At 65.1% G+C, this 1,357-nt stretch overlaps 1 protein-coding gene across 1 annotated transcript in view; it reads right to left on the bottom strand.

The window, feature by feature from the left end:
- Positions 1-733, bottom strand: part of TMEM150B (transmembrane protein 150B) — a 5,434-nt gene extending 4,701 nt beyond the window's left edge. Inside the window, exons 1-2 of the mRNA XM_023748657.1 lie at positions 716-733; positions 243-321 (exon numbers count right to left, since the gene is read on the bottom strand). Of these exons, the coding sequence (XP_023604425.1) occupies positions 243-311 (69 nt within the window). The 5' untranslated portion in view covers positions 312-321; positions 716-733. The remainder of the gene's footprint in view (positions 1-242; positions 322-715) is intronic.
- Between the last annotated feature and the right edge of the window lie 624 nt (positions 734-1,357).

Here is a 1,357-nt window from a genome sequence, read left to right as displayed (position 1 = left end):
ATGAGTCAGCCCCCAGCCCTCCTCCCTCAGACCCAGGAGTCAGCCCCCAGCCTCCTCCCTCAGACCCAGGAGTCCAGGCCCCCAGCCCCTCCTCCCTCAGACCCAGGAGTCCAGGCCCCCAGCCTCCTCCTCCCTCAGACCCAGGAGTCCAGACCCCCAGCCTCCTCCTCCCTCAAACCCAGGAGTCCTGACTCCAGCCCCCTCCTCCCTCAGACCCAGGCATCATCTACCCATAACACTCACACAGTCCAGATGCTGGTGGCTGCCCAGAGGGCCAGGAAGGCAGGCAGCAGGGCCAGGTAGCCCCACATGCCCAGGGCTCTGCAAGGATGACAGGGCCACTGATGAATCTCTCTTTCTCTCTCTCTGTCTCTCTGTCTCTCTGTCTCTGTGTCTGTGTCTGTGTGTGTCTGTGTGTCTGTGTCTGTGTGTGTGTGTCAGGAGGGTCCAGGCCTATCAGATCTTGGCTGCCTGCCTCTGAGGCCCCCATTGGCTCCCAGGCAGAAGGAAGGGCGGATGGGGTGGGGGGACTCCGGGAGGTGGGGTGTGGCCTAGTCAGGTGAGCCAGGTCTCAGCCTGGGCACTTCCCCTGCGGTTCAGCTGCCCTTCAACCTTTATCCTCAGGTGTCTCCCAGCTGCCCTCCCCTCACCCGCCTTCAGAGTCTCACCCCTGCCAGCCTCTGCCCCCCCCCCGCTTGCCCCCCACGATGCTCACCTGCTGGGCTCCAGCTCTCCGTCTGTCTGTCCGTCCGTCCGTCGGGGGGCAACTGGGGCGACTGGGGCGACTGGGCGGTGTGAACGGCTCAGAGAGGAAACGCTGGGGGTTGGGGGTGGGGCTTGGACAGTGGGCGGCTTTCAAAGAAAAGCAAAGTCCACGGCTACCTGAGTGACGGGACGAGAGTCTGGCTGCCACTGCGGAGGGACGTCACCCCCAAAGGGCCACTTCCGCCTGCTCAGAACCAGGCAGCTCCTCAGCATCTGGAGGCCCCCAACTTCCTTCCTCCCACTTTATAGGTTCCACATGCCAACCCCCAGCCCTCATCCTCCCCGGGACCCGCCAATCACCCGCCAATCGGAGCCTCCAGCTCTCGCTTCCTCCCAGGAGTGGGGTGGGGGGGACCCAGACATCCAGGCCCCCAAGCCCTCCTGGAGCAAATGCTTTCCTTCCTATCCCAGGGGGTCCCACTGCCCCGCTCCTACCGTCTGGGGGACCCAGAATCCAGGCCCGCAGGTCCACGCCCTTTCCAAGGGCACTTCTGTGGGCGGGCTGCTGGCTCTGGGCCCGGTGACCCCGCCTCCTCCCAGCTGCTGACCCCCCTCCCTGCTCTCCCTTCTTCCCGGAGGAGGGCCAAGGGCT

Source organism: Myotis lucifugus, unplaced genomic scaffold, assembly GCF_000147115.1.
Source record: "Myotis lucifugus unplaced genomic scaffold, Myoluc2.0 scaffold_1624, whole genome shotgun sequence".
Lineage (NCBI taxonomy): Eukaryota > Metazoa > Chordata > Mammalia > Chiroptera > Vespertilionidae > Myotis > Myotis lucifugus.
The sequence above is the reverse complement of the archived record's forward strand: the minus strand, read 5'-3'. Positions and strand labels throughout refer to the sequence as shown.